Genomic DNA, 23,559 nt, shown 5'->3' with positions numbered 1-23,559 from the left:
TACGGAAAATTATTTTTAGACTTGAAAGCTGCTCGAAGGTTGATAAAATAATTATTAACTTCAGATTTGTTACTTTTTGAGGATCATGCTCCATAAAAATAATCGTATCGTCAGCATATTAAATGATTGACAGCTCACTATACACTAGGTGCGGGACTACTACCTCAATTTAACCATCATTGTTTACACTTTTTTTATTATTATAGCAAACATATCACTCATTATATTAAATAGCACTAGTGATAATATATCGCCTTGTTTCAACCTTTTTTGTTTGAAAGTATTTGCCGACGTTTTGATGAATACACTACCTTCCGTAACAAAATTAAGAACTAGAGCACTCTGTTCATCAGGAAAACTCTTCGTTCCAGCCTATATCTGTTAAAAACACAAATAGATAGTTTGAAATTAAATCAACCACATCAACCTGTAAACCCGTATGAGCCACCTTACTTGCCGCCCCAGCACTCGTCACTGAACCAAAAAAAAACACGAAAAACCGGAGAGGAAAAAGAACCGCCCTCCGCACCCGTCACGTGGTGCTCTCCCAGCAATCTATCTTCATCAATCCAAATATCCAATCCCGATGATTCCCAGGACGTGACGCTTCTTCCATTGTAAATTTACCGATAGACGAACTATCAGCTTAGCTAGCTAGTTAATTTGTCCACGCATGCTGAGACGATTCCCTTCCTGCAGGCATGGGATCCCATCCCACTGCACTTATACAGGCCACTCTACCGCAGATCAACTACGTGTCGTAGCAAGGGCCACGAGCTTTCGAGTTCGACGTGATGGCAACAATGCCGACTCCATCCATGGACCCAACCGCGGAGGGAATGCCCAGCGGTGGCGTCCCCCTCCTCCTACTCCTCATCATCGCCGGTGCCATCGCCGTCTTCCTTCTGCCGAGGCGACGCCGCACGGACGGGAGCGGCAGCGCGCCCAGCCCGCCATCCCTCCCGCTGCTCGGCCACCTCCACCTTCTCAAGAAGCCGCTGCACCGCTCGCTGGCCGCGCTCGCCGGGGCCCCATCGCCGAGCGCGGCGCCGCTCCTCTCACTCCGTCTCGGCTTCCGCCGGGCGCTGCTCGTGTCGGCGCACGCGGCCGCCGAGGAGTGCTTCACGGCGCACGACGCCGTGCTGGCGGGGAGGCCGCAGCTGCTCGCGGCGGAGCACCTCGGGTACGGGCGCACCACCGTCGTGTGGGCCTCCCACGGGGACCACTGGCGCGGCCTGCGCCGGTTCCTCGCCGTCGAGCTCTTCTCGTCCTCCCGCCTCGCCGCGCTCGCCGCCGACCGCCGCGCCGAGGTCGCGTCCCTCGTCGAGAACCTGCTCCATGACGCCGTTGGTGGCGGTTGGGTCACCCTCCGGCCCAGGCTCTTCGAGCTCGTGCTCAACGTGATGCTGCGCGCGATCACCGCGCGCCGGCACGCCGGCGGCGATGTGCGCAGGTTCCAGGAGATCGTCGAGGAGACGTTCGCGGTGAGCGGCGCGCCCAGCCTCGGGGACTTCTTTCCCGCTTTGCGGTGGGTCGACCGCCTCCGCGGCGTCGTGGCGGCACTTGCAAGCCTGCAGACAAAGCGCGACGAGTTCGTCACTGGCCTCATCGTCAACCACCAGCGAATGCGCAGCGCCGGTGGCCAAGACGTGGAGAAGAAGGGCGTAATCGACGTGCTCATGGAGCATCAGCAAACAGATCCCGACTACTACACGGACACTGTCGTCAAAGGCATCCTCTTGGTGAGTACCCTCTTTTGCAAACTGCATTCGTGGCACCACAATTTTAGCCTGTGACAACATGGTTGTAATCTCCACGCTGACATTCAGGTACTGCTCACCGCCGGCACCGACACATCGGCGCTGACCACCGAGTGGGCGATGGCGCAGCTGCTGACGCACCCGGAGGCGATGCGGAAGGCGAGGGCCGAGATAGACGCCATTGTCGGCACGGGCCGGCTGGTGGAGGAGTCGGACATCACCAACCTCCCGTACCTGCAATGTGTTGTCAAGGAGACCCTTCGGCTCCGCCCCGTCGGCCCGGTCATCCCGGCGCACGAGGCAATGGAGGACTGCACGGTGGTCGGCTATCGCGTCCGGCGCGGCACGATGATCCTCGTGAACGCGTGGGCGATCCACAGGGACGCCAATATCTGGGATGCGCCGGAGGAGTTCAGGCCGGAGCGGTTCATGGACAGAGACACGGTCACCGCGCCCATGCTGCCGTTCGGGCTTGGCCGGAGGCGGTGCCCTGGCGAGGGCCTGGCGATGCGCCTTGTCCCTCTGACACTGGCAGCACTACTGCAATGCTTCGAGTGGGATATTGGTGAAGGCGGCACCGTCGACATGGCGGAAGGTGCTGGGCTGACAATGCCAATGGCGACGCCGTTGGCGGCTGTCTGCCGGCCCCGCGAGTTCGTCAAGAGCGTGCTCTCTGCTTCCACTTGATGGAGTAAACCCAGGTTTCTGAAGAAAAGGAAGAACAAACTGGTTCACAAATGTTTGGCAGTGGTGCAAACATGCTAGTGTTGTTGTGGAAAAGAATACTTGCAACAAAATTCCATTAGATGGTCGTACTCAATATCATATTTTTTTAAGATTAATGCTACACCTACAAAAACATTTTACAAAAAGGTCTTAGACCATGCACTATGTGCATGAAAAGCGAATGATATGGGCTTTTGGTTCGATTCAGCACATAGTGGAGCATCGCATCATGTTGTCAGAACAGAGAAGCGACTCAAATTGTTGATTCGGTTCAAAGCAAACCATCTACCAGAAACATGCATGGAGGTTCACATGGCAGTGTGAAGTATGCTGGCATTGAGGAGAGAGATGCTGAATAAAATAGCATTGCATGCCTGATACAGTCCATGCAAAATGCGGCTCCAACATAGCAGCGAACCCGTAGCGATTCCTAATGCTGATAACTTTTTGATTGAATCGGCGCTACATTGTACATGGTCTTACGGACTCACATAGCAGGAATGGGAATCCAAAGTCAGCCCCGGTTTTTCAGGAGGGGGGGAAATTTCAACCAAACAATGTAACCCACGTCAGCCCGTACATTTTCCGTAAGCCATTTCATCCGTACGTCTAGGATTACCATTTTTTTTAATGAAGATAAAAGCTTTGCCTTATCTATTAATTAAGAAAAATACCTAATTTTTAAGAGAAGATCGGATAAAAATCTACAATAACAGGGCCAAGCCCACCCAAACATCTTACGTCCACACTCACCAACTGCCAAGCCTAACAGAAAACTCAACAACAAGGCCGCACCCACTTGTGCCAACACATGATACCACAGCCATGCCAGGGCAAAGGGGGCAACCATCAAGCAATTACATATGTCTTTGTTGTAGCACCCCTCTTCTTACTTCTACACTCTTTAGATTTCTCCTTTCCAAAGGACGATCTTGGGCTAGCACCATCGCTCTTGGATCTAGGGTAGGCAGCAGCCAAGATGGGGAAAAAAATCGCAAATCTCCCTAGCAACAAAAGCTTCAGGCACAAGTGTCAACACTCCTAACTTAGCAACTCCAACACCTATAGGAACCATCTGTCCACCGAACTCGAGCGGGAAAGAGACTGACACGTCGGTAACACCACTCTTCTTAAGGTCAAGTGCCCCAGCCACGATCATGTTAAACGGTTTTATTGAATCGGTAACCGGCAAATCGCAAAAAAAAATATTAATACTGTGAAGATATCAATTACACTCGTATTGCCCTAATGGTAATACGGATGCACACAGATAAAAAAAAAGTTATACAAAATGGTCTCTTTAAAGTGATTTATTTCTTGTAGCAGCATACCTAACACCACCAAGACAGCATACAAATCCATCTTCTCCAAAACCGACGTCTTCAAAAAAGAAATAGTACACAAGCGCTATCATTATCCTGATCAAAGATCATAGGTTTTCACCATGGAGAAAGTCCACACTCTCAAAAACAATACCTTCAGGAAAGACATTACCAGGCACAACCAACTAAGGACAAACCTTGAGCTTTCACCCTGAAGTTTAGACTATGAACTTCTCATGTAATGTCACCACCACTTGCCGATGCCGTTGCTCCAAGTCACGATTCACCAAGCCAAGTCCACATCGCCGCCAGGACTCGAACCATCATTATTAGTCCTTAGATCTCGGTTTCCATGACATTCTCCACCACTGATTTTGTCATGAAACTAAAGACATGTCACACAATGGCAATAGACTGCAGAGCTTTGTCCCGCTCCCTCTGAACCAAACGGTCGGAAAAAACATGGTTATGCACGATCGAATCGCATCTGATCCAGCAATCTCCAAGCATGAGTCGCCTAGTGGAGTTCGTCGATAGAGTCTTTCGGAACTTGACACTTCGGTTAGATCAATGAAGAAAGGCATCGAGTAGATCTTCGTCTTGGCTTGAGAGAGGCCCTAGGACCGCCACCTTTATTGAAGCCAAGCCAGTAGCCCCCCACGCCACCCGACGACATCCATGATGTGTACATCCATGATGTGTTTAGACATTTGATTGATTGGTGCACAAGCTAGATGTAATTGGCATCTCGTTGATATTAAAAAATTTACATATAAAATAAAAGGCTAGTCCTACTCAGCGCAGTGAAATATTGTTGTAAATATTGAAAAGGTCATGGCCAAAACGAATATACCCTTTTCGTTTTAAGTGGGAAAAGCTCTCAAATGCGGGTTGATTTTCTAAAAACTATGTTGTGGCAGGTTCTGAACGTTCCATGGCGATCATACGAGGAGGACGAACGATCTTTCCATAGGTATCAGGCGACATCGAAGAAAGGCATTGAAGTCATCGTCGAATGCTGCAGCAGAGAATATTCTCCCCACCGCCAAGCATGCTACAAGGCGCGTGCTAGCCGTCGATCGGCCGACGCACGAGGCAATAATCGGTTCCTGCTATGGCTGTTTGATTAGCATCGGTCGATCAAAAATTGGTTCAGGCTTTGGCACGTCGCTTTCAGCTCCTGCATTAAGTCCAGGCGACAGGTCATGTTGTTTTCGATGTTACTGTTGTCTTGCATTCTCTGCTAGCTTTGGCCAATACGTGTAGCCCCACCATGTGCTATCGATGCATGCATGTTGTTTCCCATTCTGCTGGACCCCATGGCTGTTTACACTGTTCATAGTGGGGGTAACATAGGTGGTAACATCACACATCTCAAGGTATTTTGGTGACATGGCATGACAATAAAAGAAGAAAGAGAGTGATGTGGTAACTAGCTATGTTACCATAACATCACACATCCTAAAGCAGTATGGTCTACAAAATAATTGATGACACATTGCATGAAACCACATCTAAATTACTACCCACTATGGAGATAGTAACTTAGACTAGTAACATGACATATGTTACTAGACTAAGTTACTCTCCACTATGAGCAGCCTTAGGCTCGCTAGTAGAGGTTCTCTCTTGCTCACACGATTGAATCCCATCAAATTTTGCTTGCTTTTTTTCCTAACAAGAAATGACGCAGACGATAAAATAGTACACTTACAATTTGTCACAAATATTTTTTCCAAAAAGTTGTTATAATTGTTCAAAAGTTCCACAACATTTTTTTAAGTAATACAACAAAAGGTTTTTATACAACAATTTATTTTCTAAATGTTCATTTGCAATAGAATTCACAACTACTTTAGCAAAATTAATTAGTGATTACAACAAAAATATCATGTATTTACAATAGAATTCACAACTACTTTAGCAAAATTAATTAGTGATTACAACAAAAATATCATGTATTTACAATATTCTGAAAAGAAAGTAAACATTGAAAAATCTGAAAAACTACACAAATTTGTAATAAAAACCCATAAAACCTTACAAACATCTCACTCTGTGGCTTCACAATAAAAGTCATATGAGTTGTTACAAATTAGAAGCACATATGCAACATAAAAGAAGTCCTAGAAAAAATTGCAGGGAAATTGAACATTATTTTGCTACTAATTGAATTACAACAAAATTCACATACTATTTTATCAAAAATCACAAACAATTACAAGAAATAAAAAATCACTTAGCGATTAGCAACAACAAATCCAACAAAAATATTTAATATTTACAACAATAGTCAATAGTAAATTCTACAAAATTATTAGTTATTTACAACAATAGTTGATCGGAGGGGGCTTTGCGAGCTGCAGTACCTTCAGAAGTTAACAAGGCATCACTGTTTCATCGAGCTTAACTGTGGGAGAGCATGCATGTGCTAGTTAGTAGCTAGCTAGAAGTGCACGAGCCATGCATTCAGACCATGATTATGTGGCTCATGTCTAGTGCTACGTGAGATTAACCTAAAATATCGTAGGACCTACCCCTTGTGAAGCCTACTCCCTCCGTCCACAAATAAGTGTATGTGTGGGGTTTTCAAGATACATTATGAAGTGAAGTAAAAAATGCATTGGGAAGATGCATCTCCCCTCTTTAATTAGTTCACCTCCAATGAGCTAAGTGCTTGTAGAAAATAAGGAGAATATATGCTCAATATTATTGGGTTTGATTTCCGTGCGATGAGAGAGAAGCAATTAAAGTACATTGAGAAGATAGGAGTACATTCTTTTGTGGACAAAGTTTAGAGCTAGATGTCCACTTATTTGTGGACGGAGGGAGTACACTGCATGCACGCAGCAGTAGCAAACAAACGGAAAAAGTTACGGGTCCATCGTGCGCAGAGAGCAGCTCGAATGGAAGGACATCAACACATGGTGAGCATACTGCGCGTACAGAGAAGCGCGACCGATCTTTTACGCGCTGATCGGTCAGCTGATTATAAGCATTTTTCATGCTACAACGTGGTGCGCACGGCCTAGTTATACACGAGCCTGAATTGGGCCATGGGTTAGCAGGATCGACGAGCTTCAGCCACGGCTAGCGAGGACGGAAAGTCCGGCCCATCTTCTACCATGGACTGTAGGCCGAGACCACCATATTCGACTAGTCGACTGGAGATAATGCCAGACATCTCAAAAAAAAAAAGACTAGTCGACTGGAATGCCAGACATCTCGCCAATCCACCACGCAACTTCGCATGGCCCTTGTATTGTAATCGACAAAGCATCGCATCAGTCATTATCAAAGTGCCTTGTCGACATAATATGTTCTTTAACAAACAAATATGCGATATAGCATATAGATATTGTTGGTTGACCTGTCAGGTTTAAGAGACAAAAACGTTCTAGTCAAATAACGTCAGGTTTAGAGATAAACATTGACAAAAACGTTCTGGTCAAATAACGTTAAGGAGGAGGCCCACGAACCAACGTTCGTGACCACCTCGTTCGCATCTCACGCGCTACGATCGGGGCACCAAAACCAACTCGATGGTTTGGTCCCCTGTCGCCTCGCCCCATATAAAAGGGGGAGCCCGGTCGCTATCGATAAAGCCGCTTTACGATCGGATCGCTGCTTTCCCCACAACTCCTAAAGCCCTACCGATCTAGGGAGGCGCAGAACGACGGGAAGGCCATCCTACACCCCGGCGGTGCCGAGGCGATGCTCGCTCGGAGACCTGAGGGGATCGGGAGGATCCCCGGATCATCAACGACCTCTCCGCTTCACGCCCGCAACGAGCGGCGACGATGGCAACTCCTGCAATGCGTAATGCATCCCTAAACCCTCTCTGTCTTATGTTAATTAGGTGTTCTAGTGGCTATTGTTCACGATCTGGTGCTACTCTTGAAGTATTAGGCCTAACAATGGTATCAGATGCCTAGTACTGCTAGCACTAGAACCCTAGTAGTGATCTGAGATCACGTTTTTGTATAGAGATCATGTTTTTAGGCAGTTTATGTTGATGTTTACTCCTCAGATTTAATGTTCCTGTTAGTCAGATGTCGAATTGCCCAATATCATGCAATGAACTCGAACCCTAACTGTTGTTCCCCAATTTTCTGAGAAAGAAATTGAAAGATTCGGAGAATAAAATCTCACCTAACGCCGCCGGGTCACTGCCTATCCCTCCGGGGGCCGTCGGAGCAGCTGCTGCTCCGGCGAGGGCAGAGATCCCGCGCCGCCGTTCCTCCCGACGGAGGAGTGCGCGGGTTGACGCTCGGTAACGCGCGGAATGGACGAACCCGCCGGTGGCCATCGCGCCGCCGGCCTCTGTCGTCGCCTAACGGCTACCGGCCTCGCCGGTGAGCACCCCCACTCACAGACGCGCAAGCACACGGCGCCAGTAGCCACGCTCGACGGAGGAGCGCGCCCGGACATGGTCCGTCGCACGCTGCTCCGGCGAGCGCAGCCACCGCGCCGGGATGATGAAGCCGAGGCTCGCGCGCCTCGCGCCGCCAGGCCCTGGCCACCACGCGCGCCTCGGGCCACCGGTCGTGGCCGCCTCGCGCCACCGGTCGTGGCCGCCTCGCGCGCCTCGGGCCGCCGGACTTGGCCGCCTCGCGCGCCACGGGTCGCCGGGCGTGGCCGCGTCGCGCGCCTCGCGCAGCCAGGATTGGCCGCGTCGCGCCGCTGTTTTTGGCCGCGTCGCGCGCCGGGCGTGGCCGCCCCTCTCTGTCGGCTGCGGAAGAATCGGGGGGAGGAGAGAAATGGTTTAGGGTTGGCTCGGCCACTGTTTTTGTTCTGGCCGCGGGGGATCTCGGCCGTCCGATCGATCGGACGGTCCAGATTGCTGCGGGAAGAGGAAGCCGGGCCGGGGGTCCTTTTGGGCTAAATCTGAGGATGGGCTTCGGCCCAGGTTGTCGATAGTCCAGTAAGTTTACTGGGCTGCCGATTTTCTTTGTCTGTTTTCTGTATTTTTGTGCATTCCAAATGTTTTTCCTTATGTTTATTGCACTATTATACAGAAAAATCATTGCCTATAAAATATGATCAGAAACATGTTATTGTTCTGGAAAGAAATGAACCAACGAGATTTTCTTGTCTAGAATATTTAATATGTTTTAATGTTGAATTATCAAATTAAGCATCACATATGTTGTTCCTTAAATGATTTAAAGTTGATGTTTATTTTGGGAATGTTATGGCTGCAAAATAATTCTGACCAACGTTGTATTATTTTATGCATGTCAACCCCTAATGTTGTTCTAATTCATGTCATTTCTGCCCAACGGTGTTTGACATAATTTATGGCATGTTTATTTTATATGCATGCAATTTTACTAATGAATGTCCATGTCAAATTTCAGCTTCCGCTGCGATGCGTTATGATGCTGTCGAGCAGTTGACCGGCAGCAACTTTCCTCGTTGGAAGAACTCCATTGAGCTATGTTTGGCTTTCAACGAGTTTGATTATGCCTTAAGGGAGGATAAGCCCGTGGCGCCGAGTTCTTGGTGCTACGGGGTATGATGAACTAAAGAAAACTTATGACTCCAAGATGGAGAAGTGGGACAAATCCAATCACGTTGCAATGCTCGTGATGAATTCTTCCATTTCACTTGAGATTATTGGGGCTCTCCCCAAGAAAGATACTGCTAAGGAATTTATGGAAGCCTTGGAGGAGCAATTCAAAGGCTCTGAAAAGGTTTATGCTCATGAGCTTTTTCACAAGCTACTTGGCAAGTAAAAAAAAATGATGGTGATGTTAGGGGACACATACTGAGAATGATAAATGCTTCAAATAAACTGAAGCACCTAAAGTGTGAGCTCAGTGACAACCTCCTTATCATCATGATCTTGGAATCCCTCCCTGAAGAGTTCGATCGGTTCAAGATCAACTACAATTCCATGAAGGAGAAGTGGACACTTGCTGAGATATCCCCTCGGATTGTCCGGGAAGAAGAAAGAATGATGAGGCAGAACAAGGATCGGGATTTTCATGTTGCATCCTCAAAGAGAAAGCATGACGGGTCGAGCCCTTCAAAGTCGCCAAAGAAAACCTTCAAGAAGGAAATGCCAAAGTTTAAAGGAAAGGAAAAGAAAAAGGATAATGGACAGTCTTCAGAGCCCACTGATAATGTGTGTTTCTTTTGTAAGAAGGAAGGCCATTACAGAAAGGACTGTCATGAATACCTCAAGTGGATGATGAAGAAAGGTATATATGAAATCACTTTTGTTGATGAAATGTTATATAATTTCTCTTGTACATCATGGTGGATTGATTCAGGTGCAACTGCTCACGTTGCTAATTCTATGCAGGGATTAAATATGATCCAAACCGTAACAAGCGGGGCAAGACGACTTAGAGTTGCAAATGGAGTTGAAGTTGATGTTGAAGCTGTTGGGTCACTCACCTTGGAGCTCCACACCGGCTTTCACCTTCATTTAAATAATGTTCTTTATGTACCTACTTTAAGTAGGAATTTGATTTCAGTTTCTTGTCTCGATGATAACATGTTTGAGTGCAAGTTTGGTAACAAACAATTTGTTTTAAATTATTGTAATAAAGATATTGGCCTCGGTGTCAGACGGGGCAAACTATATATGTTATCTATGAATGATTATGTTTTGCATGTGAGTAATGTTTCAAATGTTGAGAAGAAATGGAAGGGTACTAGCACTTCTTCGAAATTGTGGCACTGTCGTTTAGGCCACATTTCGAGGGGGAGAATGGAAAGACTTATTAAAAATGATGTACTCCTCCCATTAGACTTCTCCGATGCAGACAAATGTATTGATTGCATCAAAGGTAAATATGCAAAAACAATTAAGAAAGGAGCGGTAAGAGCAACGAGTGTCCTCGAACTCATACATACTGACATATGCGGACCTCTTAATGTTAAGTCTATAGATGGTTTTGATTCGTTCATCACCTTCACAGACGACTTTTCCCGTTATGGGTACATTTACCCTATACGTGATCGATCGGAAGCTTTGGACAAATTTAAAGTGTTCAAAGCCGAAGTTGAGAACCAACCGAATGCAAAAATTAAAGTTGTACGATCCGATCGCGGGGAGAGTATTACGGTAGGCACGCTCCTTATGGGCAAATTCCAGGACCTTTTGCTAAGTTCCTAGCTGAGAATGGAATTGTTGCCCATTATTCAATGCCTGGTGAACCTCAACAAAATGGTGTGGCTGAGCGCCGCAATCGCACGCTTTTGGATATGGTGCGTAGCATGCTCGATCATGCAAGTTTGCCGGTAAGCCTATGGATGGAGGCATTGAAGACGGCTGCACATATTTTAAATCTTGCTCCCACTAAGTCAGCACCGAACACACCTCACGAGATGTGGACGGGAAAGAAACCGAGCTTGAACTATTTACGTGTGTGGGGCTGTCCTGCTGAAGCTAGAATTTTCAATCCACAACTTAAGAAGTTAGACCCAAAAATGGTTAGTTGTTTCTTCGTCGGATACCCGCACGGGGAAAGGGATATCGTTTCTATTGCCCGGGACATACCACTAAGTACGTGGAAACCCGGCAAGCGGTATTTTTGAGGATAATGATGTTAATGAAATAAGGAAGATCGATCTTGAGGAAAAGCGGGTGTGTGCTCCATCCCCGATTATCCAAAAGGTCGTTCTACCAATGCGAGAGGAGAATCACTTCTAATGTTGAGACCGAACCTCACGGTTCGGTCCTCAACCCGATGGTGATCCCGAAACTAATGATAACGCAAATCCGGAAGGTGAAGAAAATCACCAGTCGGATAATGAAGAAGATCCTCATAATAATAATGCCCCTCCACCACCATCGCCTGTGAGAAGATCACATCGAGAAAGAAGAAAAGCCATCTCAGATGATTATATCACCTACATGAGTGAGGATGTAGACGATATAGGAAAGGTGGAGGATCCAACCTCATACAAGGAGGCCATTAAGAGTTTGAATTCGTCTAAGTGGCAAATCGCCATGGAAGACGAGTTGAAATCTATGAGCTCAAATGATGTTTGGGACCTAGTAGAAGTTCCTAATGACGCTAAAAGAGTAGGCTCCAAATGGATCTACAAAACTAAGTACGACCCCAAAGGGAACATCGAAAGGTTCAAAGCTAGACTTGTGGCAAAAGGTTTCACACGAGAGAAGGAATCGATTATAATGAGACTTTCTCTCCGTGTCATCTAAAGATTCTTTTAGGATCGTCATGGCTCTGGTAGCACATTTCGACCTAGAATTGCATCAAATGGACGTTAAGACGGCATTTCTAAATGGTGACCTTGATGAAGACGTATACATGACTCAGCCGGAAGGTTTTGTTGTGGAAGGAAAGGAACATCTATGGCTTGAAGCAAGCTTCAAGACAGTGGTACCTCAAGTTCGATAAGATTATTAGAACTTTTGGTTTTACTGAAAATGTTAAGGACAACTGCATTTATGTTAAGTTTAAGGGCAGTAGGTTCACAATATTAGTCCCGTATGTGGATGACATATTATTGGCCTGCGAGTGATAAGGATATGCTGCACGAGACCAAGAATTTTACTGTCTTCCAATTTTGATATGAAAGATCTCGGTGAAGCTTCATATGTCCTCGGCATTGAGATTCATCGAGATAGGTCTAAAGGTGTGTTGGGACTATCACAAAAGGCATACTTTGAGCGAGTACTAAAGAAATTCAATATGCATAAGTGCTCGGCTCACCTGCCCCGAGTAGTCAAGGGCGATAAGTTTGGAACATTTCAATGTCCGAGGAACCAAATTGAAACCGATCGGATGAAGTCGGTTCCTTATGCTTCAGCTTGTCGGAAGCATCATGTATGCACAAGTTTGTACACGCCACGACTTGGCTTTTATAACCGGGATGCTTGGCGATTCCAATCAAATCCAGGACTAGACCACTGGAAGGCCGCAAAGAAAGTCTTGCGTTATATGCAAGAGACAAAAGGGTACATGCTTACGTACAGAAGGTCTGATAGCCTACAAGTTGTTGGTTACTCAGATTCTGATCATGCCGGTTGTGTGGATAGTAAGAAATCCACGTCAGGTTATGTATTCACACTTGCCGGTGGAGCTATATCGTGGAAAAGCTCCAAACAAACTATAGTTGCTTCATCTACGATGCAAGCAGAGTTTATAGCATGTTATGAGGCCACTCGGGCAGAGCTGTATGGCTAAAGAATTTCATTCCTGGACTTAAAGTGGTCGACGACATTTCAAAACCACTTCTATTGTACTCGCGATAATGAACCCGCAGTTTTCTATGCGAATAACAACAAGTCAAGTGATGCTGCCAAACACATTGACATTAAGTATCATGTTGTGATGCATAGGATCCAGGATCAAACAACTATTGTTAAGCATATAAGTACGACTCGTATGCTTGCGGATCCGCTAACGAAAGGCTTATCACCCAGAATTTTTCGTGAGCATGTTGCCGGCATGGGATTACTGGAAGCCTTATGATTCTGGAATAAAGGGACCACAATAAGAACCACTCCCAATAAGTATTATGTTATCCAATTCGAAATAGGCTAGTATGTCATAAGTGTTGAGGTTCAATAGCATTTCATTGGTTGTTGTAACACCTTACTTTGGTTTATTATTCCTATGGAGAATGGGCAAATGATGTTAAACCTAACGATCAAGGGGGAGAATGTTGGTTGACCTGTCGAGTTTAAGAGACAAAAACGTTCTAGTCAAATAACGTCGAGGTTTAGAGATAAACATTGACAAAAACGTTCTGGTCAAATAACGTTAAGGAGGAGGCCCACGAACCAACGTTCGTGACCACCTCGTTCGCATCTCACGCGCCCTGATCGGGGGCACCAAAACCAACTCGATGGTTTGGTCCCCTGTCGCCTGCGCCATATAAAAGGGGGGGAGCCTGGCTGCTATCGATAAAGCCAGTTTTACGATCAGATCGCTGCTTTCCCCACAACTCCTAAAGCCCTACCGATCTAGGGAGGCGCAGAACGACGGGAAGGCCAGCCTACACCCCGGCGGTGCCAGGGCAGTGCCGCTGGAGACCTGAGGGGATCAGGAGGATCCCCAGATCATCAACGACCTCTCTGCTTCACGCCTGCAACGAGCAGGCGACGATGGCAACTCCTGCAATGCGTAATACATCTCTAAACCCTCTCTGTCTTATGTTAATTAGGTGTTCTAGTGGCTATTGTTCACGATCTGGTGCTACTCTTGAAGTATTAGGCCTAACAGATATAGCTAGTCGTACAACTATTTCAACGCCCACTATAAAGTCTGCTCGTACATGTTTGCTGTATGTTGAAGTGCTCGTGAACATAATCTCAAAAACGAAGCGCTAATGAGGATCTTAAGAGTAGAGAAGTCATGCACGAAAGCAAACACACCTTTTGGAGATTTTCTCTGAAGTTATGCAACCCAATACGAAATGAACACGATCTTCTTTTGGAACCTTTATCTCTGATGTCTTAAGTACCCTCTGTCGGTCTTTTCTTTCCGCAATCAGTTCCCCAATCCATCAGAACTCCAGAGTCCAGATTGGCCAGGAAATCTACACGTGAAAAAGCATCATCATTCCATCTTGCGGCACAAAATCAGACAGCAAGACTTCTCAGTTGCCTTGAACAAATGCAAGTAAACTGAAAGTTACTGCCCAACGTTGTGAAGGAGATGTCAGTGTCATGCCAAAAGATACCAGCCATGCCACAAAGATACCGGCTAATGTGGATACAAGATTGAGTTAGCATCAAAGTATTAATATCATGGAGGCAGGCCTGATAATTACATTTTTTCGCTGGCACTTCATGCCAACCACTCTCTGTACTTTGGCTGTTTGGCAGCACCAAACATGCACGTCGCCACCTGATGTCTCGTTCCTCGCCTTCTTTACCATACTTCTAGACCTATGTGAGGGGTATCATTCAGGACGCCATAGGTGTGCTGTTGTGGCCAAACATGATCAAAAGTAGGAACCCTTTTCTCATGGCTGCATGCATCTCTGCTATCATCATCACCCTCAGTGCGATGTATGATGAGTCACCAATCCAGTAGAAGAAATGGTAGACAACAGTGATCAACCATCACATGTAACTGCAAGGGGAAGCATGGCTTTTAGGGCTAGGAGATATGGTTAATCCTCTTCATGTGCTCCCTGAGAAGCTTGTGCTAATTTACCACATGTGAATGGGCTGGTTTCCAATACACATGTCTAATCAGTTTGGGGAGCTTGTGTGGCCAGGTTGTAGTTCCTCCCTTCACCCTGAAGAAAGGAATATCTGAATAAATAGGATTTCTCGTCGTCACATTCAGACTTTGTACTATTGGATACCTTGAATGAGCTCAGCATAGCACTTGCAGTTCCTGGAAACAAGTCATGTGTTCCAGTTTTAGGCCAGAGAAAAGCAGTGATCAGGAACAAGGCTAGGACCAAATAGAAACAGGGGGAGAGTGGACAAAGGAAGGAACAAGATACCAATGGGTCCCTGGTAAATTATGCTTGGAAAAATGCACATAGATCGATCTGCATATCTGACGGAAAGCGACGCATGTTGGTACTGCCCCCTGCAGATATGGTTAACTACGTGGGAGGAAGCTAGGTGCCTCTCCTTTTCTATCTTGATCAAGTTGACTCAGTATCAAATTGCAAGCTCTATCCATCCCAATAAAAGCATCCCGATGCTAACATCATCATTGCCACACTTGCGCAAACAGAGGAAAACTAGATGGCAAGAACTCAGCTTCCATCTCCCACAAAAGACTACCTAAAAAGTACAGGCGGACCTCTTCCGGTGCACTTGTGACAGCAACAGTCTCCCACTAAAGCAAGCAAATGTGATGATGCCTAACAAGCTAACAGCATATGGCCACAGCAATTTCTACAGGTATATGTATATAACTCAATTATTGGCTCTTGAAGGGATAACACGATGCATAAAACAATACTATTGGCCTCACCGTTCTGACTCAACTTGTCATGTTAGTTCTCACTTTTCAGATCAGGTAACAGAGGTGCAAAAAGGATGTATGTTTTTACCAGCACTATCTTTGAATAAGAAACTCTTCTAACAGTCATGAGATCAGCTGCTGGCGCCTATTGATATTGCTTCTTGTGAGTTCTGACCTAACCATCATGCTTTTAGTGCAAGTAGTTAATTTACAGAGAAAAAAGGTAGTTATAGTACAGATATGGGGTGAATGAAAAGATTGTACACAACTACTAGTACAAATAGTATCTGTCAAACAGTGTTCACAAGTCAATAATATAGGATTGCTTCTTATGGCCTAACCTAACCAACATTCTAGAGCCTGGAACTGTGGGCTTTCCGGAATAGACTCAACCACAATCCTAACAAGATTCATGACTTTCTTATTAATGTAGAATCGCTATCATCACCCCACCTGCCAAATAGTCAAATGGTGCCTGTGCCAGGCATGCTTGCAAATGGAAGAAAGCTTGTCATGGAAACTTCATGCCTTGTACTGTGATTCTTGTTCTCTTTTAGAAAAAGAGTAGGAGTACACACAGCAACAACATATATGGTGTGAGACTAGATATCAAATCACTAACGCAAGTACAGGAAAAGATGACAGAAGCATGCATTGCCTTGTATTGCCCCCTGGAGTATGTAGCATCTCTTAGTATATATGAATGGGCCAGGTAGGAAAGAAGAGATATAATCAAATAAAGATAGATATCCACTAACTCCAGACAAAGTTCTTTACCTCCTGATTCCTCACAAGGGCCTCTCCACAAGCCTCAATTATTAGCCCAAAATATTCCCTGCACCTCCCAACCTCGTCCCCCTTTATAAGGCAAACTGCAAACTGGAAGAGATGCACCAAACATGAGCTGCAAACAAACCTAGAGAGAGAACCAGGAGAAAAATTCATGGTAGGAGATGGAGCAAGCAGACGAAGCATCATCAGTGAACAAGGAGAGCCCAGAGCGGCTTACCATCGACCAGGAAGACGGCGCGGCATGGCTGAGCCTCACGCTAGGCATGAATGGGTCACCAGAGGAGGCAGCAAACTGCTCGGAGCCTGACCCTGATCCCAAGCCTTCTGCCCCACACAAGGTCTTCTCGTGTAACTTTTGCATGCGAAAGTTCTTCAGCTCACAGGCGCTGGGTGGCCACCAGAACGCCCACAAGCGGGAGCGCAGCGCTGCCAAGCGCTCCTACCATGCACAGAGGATGGTGATGGGCCTTCCTCTTGAGGCACATGCCGTCTTTGTGCAATCCCTGAGAGTTAACCAGAGTTCAGTGATTCAGAAGTCAAGCCAACAAGCACAGATCAGGACGACGCCGAGGTTTCATGAAGGAGGGATGACCTGGGAAACAGTTCCTTGCGAGGAGGTGCAAAATTCAATATGGCCAGGAAGCTTCAGATCAAGAACACAACCTTCAGACCAACCATCAGAGCAAAGTAAGATAGACTTGAACCTCAGGCTTTGATAGATTGATGTATCAACTTTGACCACTACAGAAGTCCACATCGAGTTTGACCTTCTGAATAAATGGTTTGAAGAAGTGATCGATTAAGTTCAGCTCACCATCAGAATCAGTGAAAAGCATTGATGGTACTGAACTCTGAAGATACGATTGTTCTTTTTGAATTCATGGTGACATTGCTGCAATATTTTTGTAGCAAGATACTTAATATGATTATGTTTAGCCTAGTTGACACTGCTGTGAAGGAATCCACGGATTTTTGTACTTACTAGAAGCAGCATATATATTGTCATCATCATATTACAAGCTCTGTAAATTCTTGTTTAACCTGCCTAAGTGAAGCTCCGATAAAAACATACCTTGGAGTGTATAATAGATTTTTTTGATAAAGTGGAGTAATATAATAGACAGGTAGAGAAATATTAGTTCTCATACAGATAAACCAAATAGTTAAGAAAATCTCAGGAAAATGTGCAAACTAACGCATAGTTAAGTGAAGCTCTGATAAAAGAAAGTTGTGAATTTAACATAAACCCCTGAAGCTGGAAAATGCAGTTGACAGCAGTAAGTTCATCTAACTTAGCTTATGTTGTACTCGTATATAAATTCCTCAGAGCAAATGTGGCATCTAAATTACTCCCTCCCTGGAATACAGGGCATATTTTGCCTTGCACTTTGACCAAGGAAACATTGAAAAGGACTAAACTACCCCAAAATTATTATCACTGAAGTACTGCATTTAAGGCATGCATGTAGGGAACACAAAGTATACCTAGTTCTTTAGGCATGCAGAGGGAATAGCACACTTCTTTTGCATTGGAGTATGAAATACACCTTGTATTTCTAAACCAGGGAGTCGCCTAGAGCATAGTATTGCACACAAAGACATTAGCAAAAATAAACACATTTAATCATTTATAACAAAGAAAAGCAATATCAGGAGCTCTCAGTTGCATCAATTGCCATCAGAGAGGAAGTATCTTGCAAGGCATTGCACTGTTGATATTGGTACTCCAGGTCTTGATGCATACTGTGAATGGAAAACAAGTTCAGAGTTTCTTATACAGCTATACCTAGAAACAAGTGACCATCAACAAACTAATCGTGCATATCTCTTCTCAGCACATACGGTGAGACAAAGGTCCAAAGCAATCTATACCAGCAAAATCTTATTTTTCAGAGATCAAATCAACAGACACTGCTTAAGTAATATTACATTGTCAAAAATCACCATGAAAGCATATGACGGTACTGAACTCTGAAGATACTATTATTATTATTTTTTGAATTCTTGCTGACATTACTGCAATATTTTTGTAACCAGATACTTAATATGATCATATTTAGTCTAGTGGACACCATCGTTTAGGAATCCACTGATTTTTTTTAACTTGCTAGAAGCAGCATATATAATGGCTCGTCAGTCATCCTCATATTACATGCTTTGTAAGTTCTTGTTACGTTAACATGTGATAACCTGGAGTAGATAGTGGTTGGATAGAGAAAATACTAATTCTCAAGCAGATCAAAATAAATAGCTAAGAAAATCTCAGGAAAATGTGCAAACTAGCACAAAGCTAAGTGAAGCTCTGATAAAAAAAAGGTCTCAAATTTAACGGAGAACACTGAAGCTACAAAGTGCAGTTGACAACAGCAAGTTCATCTAACATTAACTTATGTTGTAGAGTAGTATATAAAATAGCACACTCTTTGCACCAGAATATGAAATACACCTTGTATTTCCAAACCAGAGAGTTGTCTAGAGTACAGTGTTGCATACAGTATTAGTAGTTGTGACTATTCATAAGAATGACATTATCAAGAATAATCACATGTAATCATTTATCACAGAGAAAAAAACAATACCAGGAAGTCTCAGCTGCGTCAGTTGCCATCAGAGAAGAATCAAGGTATCTTGCAACCATTGCACTGTGGATATTGGTAGTCCAGTCAGATGCATATGGTAAACGTAAAGCATGTTCAGAGCTTCTTATACAGCTATAGGCAGAAATAAGTGACCATCAACATACTAATCGTAGATATTGTTAAGCTTCATGCACTAGCCACTTGAACCAAAAGTCCAAACTAATGGAAAGGGCTAGGCAATCTACTTGTACACTTCACAACACCCCCACTCGCGTGTGACGGGAGAAGAGAGTCAACACGTGAAAGAAGAAGAGCACACCGAAACACAGCGGTGGCTAAAGAGGGGGGCAACAACAATTTTTAGGCTTAATTGCGAAAACCATGTAAGAGGGGGGCAACAGCAATTTTTAGGCTTAATTGCGAAAACCAGGATTTGAACTCGAGACCTGGGACTCTGATACCATGTTAAGCTTCATGCACTAGCCACTTGAACCAAAAATCCAAACTGATGGAAAGGGCTAGGCAATCTACTTGTACACTTCACAACAGATATCTCTTCCCAGCACATTCCGGTACAAAGGTCCAAAGCAATCTCTAACAGCACAACCTTATTTTTGGGGCATCCAATAAACAGAATCTGCTTGAGTAAGGTTATATTGTCAAAAATCCATCTGATAATTTCGAAAACTGGACAAACAAGCAGACATAACACATTACCTCGGTATCAAATTAAAATACTCTAAGCAGATAACTTTATGCACCAGGCTGATGAACACCAAAGTTACATATGAAATCTTCTTCTTCGAAAAGGGGGTAGACCACCAGCCTCTGCATCAATAGATGCACACAACCATTCACCTGGAATCATCTGGCTTGTTTATTACTCAGTATGTACTTTTAGTGCTACGCAGAAGAATTTCTTTGGTGTGTTGGCCAATTTATAAGTTTGACGCAGTCATTCAGAAGTTAACACCACATAGGCATGAAATGGTTTTATCATTCATAGGTGATGCCTCAGACCTCTAGGGTTTTGATTCAACAAGAATCATCACACTAGTAGAGAATCAAGGCAAGTTAAACAATGTTACTTAGGCCCATTTTCAAATACAGCCCCTTAAGAGAAAGGTGGAATATTGTAAGTGCACTGCTTGGTAACAGATCAAAACAAAAAAGAATCAGCAAAGGCAATGGATCAGCATATATCAAACATTACAAATATGTTGCCAAAAAGACCCAAGGCACAATATTCTAAGATATGATACAGAGGTACTACAAACAAGAAAATGCCTAATTTCCTACTTGTGATTGACTAGCTCCTAGACAAACTCGAAAAGCTCCTGCCTAGGCTTTGAAACCTCCAGCATCCTAACTTGACTGAGAACTTGCTCTGAAACTGTAAATTGTCCCTTATCCACAGGAGGTCGAGATGAGCTCTTATTAGCTTTACAGTGGAGCAGTCCAAGAACAGCTACTCTGTTAAGTCTTGGAAGTATGATGCAGGGATCTCCACAGGAGGGAGCAACGTTGACACAGATTTGAACTGTTCCAAACGATTTCAGAATTAGACCAACACTACCAGCATAACAAATGTCAGAGGAAGATTACATAACGGTAGGAGTTGAGCATACCCTGTGTTGCTTATACTTGTCTCGAATCGCCGGCAAGCATGGACCCTTTCTATTGAGCTGCAATTCATGTATGGCTATGATGCAGTCCTTGAGTTCTGATGGCTTGTAGCCCGTCAGTTTCTGCATTTCCTTGCTCTGCAGCCACACAAGCACAGGATAGTTTCAGGCTTTGAGAAGTTGAAATATCAAAAGCAACATTCTAAGCTTTGAGGATCTACTTGTCCGCGCTTACCCAAGGATTATTGTCAGGTGCAATGGTCAGCCTGGCAAGAAAAATCGACGAAGCGGCAACTACTGATGGCAAGAAGCGGAGACAGCTGTAGTCCAGAAGACTCAGCTCGGCCAGATAGCTACCCAGGAACTCGAGTTGCAAGCTGGAGCGCTGTAACAAGCATGGAAGAATAACTTCAGGTGTCGGTATAGTACATTGGATGGGCAATGGAGGAAAAATTTAAGTCAAATGGGCACGAATTTGAAGGATTGGTAGTCACCTTTTTGTCTTCTGGGCTGGATTTCGTGAACCGCCTGAAATTAGCGAAACAAGGGGAACAAAGATTCAGTTAGTTGCAGATTCAGAATGGGCAGAGATTGTGAACTTTTTTGGGGGTGAGTGTATGGCACCACCTGAGGAACGTCTTGATGGTGGGGCTGCCAATCTCGAAGTCGAGGAGCTTGAGTATGTCGCTCTCCATGGTGAGGAGCTCCAGCCTGGTGTATGTGTTGTCTGTGATGTAGCAGAAGTCCTCCACATGCGGCGGGCTGATCTCCTCGTACTTCCTGCGAGAGACCACCACCCCCAACTCAATCAGTCCTCAGAATCCTCTTAATTAATTAAATGCTGCGGAGGCAATGGCGCGCGCTTACGCAGCGATGAGCATGGCGGCTACGCCTAGGAGCTGCAGCCGTTTGCGGCCGAGCTGGTTGGCGGAGAGGAACCGGTCGACGTATGCGACGGTGAGGTATAGCGTGTCCGCGACGAGCTTGTACTCCTCTGCGACCTCGACGAGCCAGTCGACGAGGATGGCGCGCATGTTGGGCGTGACGTCCGCCTGCACCGCCTCGATGTAGTCCGCCGCCGGCCGGCGCGCCGGGTCCACCTGCACCCCGCGGTAGAGGAAACCATCATCAGATCGGCTGCGTTAGAGGACCCAGCGCCAGCGAATGGAAAGCAGTGCGGGAAATGGGGATCGTGTTTCGGGAGTGGGGTAGTAGTGGGGTAGCATACCTCCATAGTGCGGAGGTAGGTGTAGATGTCGGAGGCGTAGGACCCACAGAGCGGGGAGTCGCCGCCGCCGCCGCTGCTGGCCTCCTCCGCGGAGGTGGGCGGCGAGGGGGGCGCGCATCTAATGTCGTCGGGCTTGGCGGGCTTGACGGGGTGCGGCGGCGAGGGGAGGGCCGCGGCGTTGGAGACGGCGATGGGGAGCTCGCTGAGGGCCACCCGCTTGCGCTTGGCGCCGCCGGAGGGGCCCCCGGAGACGGCGGAGGCGGCGCGCTTGGCGGCCGCGCGGGTGAGGCGGGGCCCCGACGCCGCGAGGGGGGCCGCGTTCTCCTTGTCGGCCATCGTCGGCGCTTGGCTCCCCGGGGCGGGCGCGCGGTAGGTAGGGTTTGGGATCCGGAGGCGGGGCGCGGCGAAGGATGGAGGAGGACGGCGGCGGCGGTTAGCGTTATGTAGGGAGGATTGGGGATTGGAATGGAGGAATGGGAGGGAAGGTGGCCGCCAAATCGCGCGAATTCGAACGCGGGGAGGGAGAAGTGGAGAAGAATGCCGCGCTAAGCTCGAGTTGAGGGTGTTTTGCTTGGCCAGATTGGGGAATTTTGGGAATTTTGGAGGAGTGGAGCGCACGTGGGAAACAGTCGGGCGGTAAAAAGTTTTAAAATAATCCGGAAATCCCGCGGCGCCATTTCCCCGCGTGTCACTCCAAAATTCAGTCTGGGCCTACCCAATTCCCGCACGAAGCCCGCACTCAAAACATCATGTCATTACCACGAAAAATATACGCTTTTATAGTACCAAGGCCTACAAAATAATATTACCTCCCTATCTATAAAAAAAGTATCGTAAGTTTATCTAAATTTTGATGTAACTAGTTTATAGATACATCCGACATTATTTTATGGATGGAGGTAGCACTCCGTGCAGACCGTAGGTAATAATGATTAAAAAAATGATAAAATAAATGTTTAATAAGATCAAGATATCAATTACACTAGCCTCTGCAATAAGGTAGTCACCTAATGGTAATACGGATGCATACAAATAAAATAATTACAGAAAATAAAAGTTCTACTACAGCTAAATTATTCCTTGTAGCAACAATTAACCACCACTAAGAAAGTACCAGAAATCCATCTTCTCCAAAAACGACGTCTCCAAGAATAAAACAGTGCACGAGCGTCGTCATGAAGATTAGCCACAAGCAGCTTTTTGTCATGGCGTGATAGGGATCCTAGAACCACCGCCTTTATACAAGTGAACTAGCGGGCCTCACGTCGCCGCCTTTCTACAAAGTCCTTTTTATTAGCATTTAATTTCTAGAAGGCAGAAAAAATCCTTTTTCGTATTTTGTTGTTTCAAGGACCTTCTAAACATCAATAAATCTGAGAAAAATTACCACCCAAGTTTTTCATCGGGAGAAGGACTGACAACTTTGAAGTCACGCGAGGGGGCCACGAGGGACGAAAGGGCCCAGGTGGCGCTGCCAGACCTGTAGGTCGCGCCACCCATACTCTTGGTGCCTCGAGCATCGCCTCGGCCCTCCCTTTTTGTGGACACCTCCGTTTTGCTAGAAAACATACGCACTATTTTTCCCACGATTTAGAGAGGCGGCGAAGGC

The 23,559-nt window shown here is 45.8% G+C and overlaps 3 protein-coding genes across 3 annotated transcripts; 2 read left to right on the top strand and 1 right to left on the bottom strand.

The window, feature by feature from the left end:
* Positions 1–803: 803 nt before the first annotated feature.
* Positions 804–2,574, top strand: LOC124652651 (cytochrome P450 81Q32-like). The gene is made up of 2 exons (XM_047191691.1): positions 804–1,742; positions 1,830–2,574. The coding sequence occupies exons 1-2, from the start codon at positions 804–806 to the stop codon at positions 2,445–2,447; spliced, it is 1,557 nt and encodes a 518-aa protein (XP_047047647.1). The 3' UTR covers positions 2,448–2,574.
* Positions 2,575–16,474: 13,900 nt separating this feature from the next.
* Positions 16,475–17,463, top strand: LOC124654117 (zinc finger protein 7-like). The gene has a single exon (XM_047193147.1). The coding sequence runs from the start codon at positions 16,680–16,682 to the stop codon at positions 17,232–17,234; it is 555 nt and encodes a 184-aa protein (XP_047049103.1). The 5' UTR covers positions 16,475–16,679; the 3' UTR covers positions 17,235–17,463.
* Positions 17,464–20,264: 2,801 nt separating this feature from the next.
* LOC124654661 (cyclin-A3-2-like) lies at positions 20,265–22,286 on the bottom strand. The gene is made up of 7 exons (XM_047193653.1): positions 21,951–22,286; positions 21,590–21,822; positions 21,350–21,502; positions 21,217–21,250; positions 20,958–21,107; positions 20,726–20,860; positions 20,265–20,637 (listed from the first exon to the last, which is right to left on the bottom strand). The coding sequence occupies exons 1-7, from the start codon at positions 22,284–22,286 to the stop codon at positions 20,566–20,568; spliced, it is 1,113 nt and encodes a 370-aa protein (XP_047049609.1). The 3' UTR covers positions 20,265–20,565.
* Between the last annotated feature and the right edge of the window lie 1,273 nt (positions 22,287–23,559).

This window comes from Lolium rigidum, chromosome 5 (genome assembly GCF_022539505.1).
Source record: "Lolium rigidum isolate FL_2022 chromosome 5, APGP_CSIRO_Lrig_0.1, whole genome shotgun sequence".
Taxonomy (NCBI): Eukaryota; Viridiplantae; Streptophyta; class Magnoliopsida; order Poales; family Poaceae; genus Lolium; species Lolium rigidum.
The sequence above is the reverse complement of the archived record's forward strand: the minus strand, read 5'-3'. Positions and strand labels throughout refer to the sequence as shown.